The 2,947-nt window shown below is 49.4% G+C and overlaps 1 protein-coding gene across 1 annotated transcript; it reads right to left on the reverse strand.

Annotated features, from left to right (window-relative positions):
• Positions 1-1,901: 1,901 nt before the first annotated feature.
• On the reverse strand, positions 1,902-2,387 carry EV420DRAFT_1221697 (uncharacterized protein; the record flags this gene model as incomplete). Its single annotated transcript, XM_060466465.1, has 1 exon — positions 1,902-2,387. A coding segment is annotated over one exon (486 nt), but the record flags the coding sequence as incomplete, so codon positions are not given.
• Between the last annotated feature and the right edge of the window lie 560 nt (positions 2,388-2,947).

Here is a 2,947-nt window from a genome sequence, read left to right on the forward strand (position 1 = left end):
GCTGTTGTCACATGTCTATAGTCTCCCGGCGTCAATTGACGCGAACGTTTCTAGGAATGAAAATGACCATCGACGCTGGCATTGCCAGTTCCGGCAAATTCCGGCATTTGATGGCATCATATTTTCGGATCTAGAATGCATCGTGGTCGTATCTCTTTCATGTCTTTCGTGGGATCATCGATCAAGCTTGGACGAGGCTCAAGGAGCACTGGTGCAAGTATGGGAGATTATCATCGTGCAAACGCATTGTTCGTCCCGAGTTACACGGCAAGACCGTGTGTACGCGAGTAACCAGTACGTCGCACGCTTCAAGAAGGTTCACATGTATAATCGCGTATGCCAACGTGCACTGAGTCTTTCGTCCACGGATAGAGACCCCGCGGAGCATGTGTGTGGAATGTCGTGCAAGGATAAAACGAAGCGTGGATTAATGCTGGAGGAATTTGGGAGGAATGGTCACTATGCACTCCGAAAGGGGTAAACCTGTGTATCGACCGTAACCGGGACCGATGATCTCTGAAGATGCGAAATCTCGATTTCAACCTTGCTGATCTTTGTCGTAGCGTAGCCGGAACCAGTCTCGGATGTGATGATGGTTGTCTTTTCCCAGCCCCACCGCATCGGGTCTGGCGAAATGGAATTATGTTCTTTTCTGTCCTTGCATTCGAATTCTCTTATCACCATCCGACGGTATAAGCTATCATGGGTATCAGGTCGCCATGAGAGATAAAAAGTATGCGAGTGTCTACAATTCGTTCTGAAAATTTAACTTCTTGCTAAGGCCTCGTTGTTTAGGACATTCCTGATATCGTTTGGTTGAGATTTTGCAGTCCGAGCATTTTCTTTGCTGGGGATACGATCTGAGATGATCAAAAGAAGGAGGGGTGCACATGGTATTGCCGCCCTAACCGGTAACGTCCTGGCCCACCAACCTTTGTCATATGGATCACGATTGCGTGCACGAGTGTGGAAGCTTATCATCGCACAAAGTTTCAACGCACGCATTTTGTTCGCACCGAGCTACACTGCAGATCATGCGTACGTGCGTTCCAAGAAGACAGACGCTATCCACTGGTGCGAGGACAGGAACCACCCTAAGTATGAATACAAGACGTGCCAAGGAGAAGAAGCTTGATGGATGGCTCTGTGATACAATGAATGGAGGGGACATGGGTCATTGAGGTAATTCCGGGCCTTTTTTGTTCGCCGCACGCTCTATAACGACGTTTGGTCAGGAATTGAAACGTATGAGGAGCAATACCAACTTTTACCGGTAGTCTGAGGAAGAACGCAGATGCATCAACTTGACGTTCAAGAGGGAAGCCAGGGTCTTTCAAATCGTAAGGCAACCGCGTGACCAACCAGGCACTTTAATATTAGTAGTCATTTAGGCTATTAAGCTGGACGCCGCCGCTTAGGGTGGTACGTGTCAAGAATTATACTACATAAATATAAAATTGCCGTACTAAAGCTGGATGACTCGCCCTAGGCCAAGCCTTTTATACCTGATACCAAAGGCGCTCGTATTTATGGTCCCCAGCAAGGACCGGTGTCTGGGAATATGACTGATTTAGAAGATGGGTGAGTTCAATATACGTTACTTCCTTCTTCTTCCAAACGCCCGATTTCAGCACATCGACGAGTATCTTGGTGAAAATCCCATGGTAACCCTCCGCCCCTTTGGTCTCCTTCGCATACTGATAATCCCTACACGCCACCAGAACAACGTAAGAACCTATTTCGGGTTCCCAATCTTTGGATAATATGGATCGGTAGTGAGGTAAATGTTTCAGCCCGTCGTCCGCAATGCGGAGCATATCGTTGACGTCTGAATGAAAGGTTGGCCGTGTCGTGCGTATCGCTGAATCTCCACCATGTCGTTCAAAACTTGTAGCATAACAGCAATCCGTAAAGAGCGTGATATGATGTCCCTTCGCCCGTGATATATGTGTGAACAGAGTGCTGAGCTCTCTGTCGCAGATGTCTGGTATCCAGTGTCCATCAGAGTCCATGCTGTCGCGATCGATGGGGCAGAGAGCTTCGATGGGACAGGCACCTGTCTGGCATTCAGGTTCTTCTGTGGAAAAATGCTCTGAGCAGTAGTAGCTCGCCCCGTGTCCGGCATAATAGATGATGATATTGTCTCCCCACTGAATTTGAGGGTTGGTAATGAGACTCTGGAGTGTGTTTACGATGTTGGCACGGGAAGGTGTTAAAGAATTGCCAAGGATGGGATTTCGTGCGCCAAGGAGACACTGGACTCGATCTTCTGGCACGCCGACGTCTTTGATCAGCGCTTTCTTCATTAACAGTGCGTCCGATACACACCCGTGCAGGGGGTTAGACTCGTATGTATCGATACCAATGAGGACAGCCCAAAAGCGAGACGTGCCGACGTGGTGCTCGGTCTAGGCCAACTAAGATCAGCAACAAAGGTCAGACGTTAGGGACAGTGCGCTCACAACTGATGCCAGGGTAGGCTCAGGATGAGGCGCAGGGAGATTACGACGGACCTCGTAAAGCCGTTTCAATTGCTTTACATCGTCTGAGTTCCTTGATGCCGATTTGAACTTGAATATTTGAAGGAAACCCCGGACAATGCTGCACAAACGTCCCCACGGTGACCTAGCCCGCCTTTGTGCTTCTTGTAAGACTGCCACAGAGTCGATACCTGTAGGAGATGTCGATAGGATCCCAAACTTCTGCGCTAGTCGCCTCTCTAGAGCCTCCAGTTTCTGGATGTCTGGATGTTGAGATACTGCCTATGCCGTGAATTCTGATGAGAGGGGAGCTACAGCATCCACAATGCGAACACGTACGGGGGAAGTGCTGCCCTGGGGGTCTACCGGCGGTCCTGGTGAAGCTGGCTGTGTCTGACGGTCTGGATTGCGGTCTGCCTGTAAATTGGTTCGAGATCATGAGGAACAATGCGAATGGCGACAAGGAG

The sequence above is a fragment of the Desarmillaria tabescens genome (assembly GCF_030435595.1).
Source record: "Desarmillaria tabescens strain CCBAS 213 chromosome Unknown EV420scaffold_409, whole genome shotgun sequence".
NCBI classification, from domain to species: domain Eukaryota; kingdom Fungi; phylum Basidiomycota; class Agaricomycetes; order Agaricales; family Physalacriaceae; genus Desarmillaria; species Desarmillaria tabescens.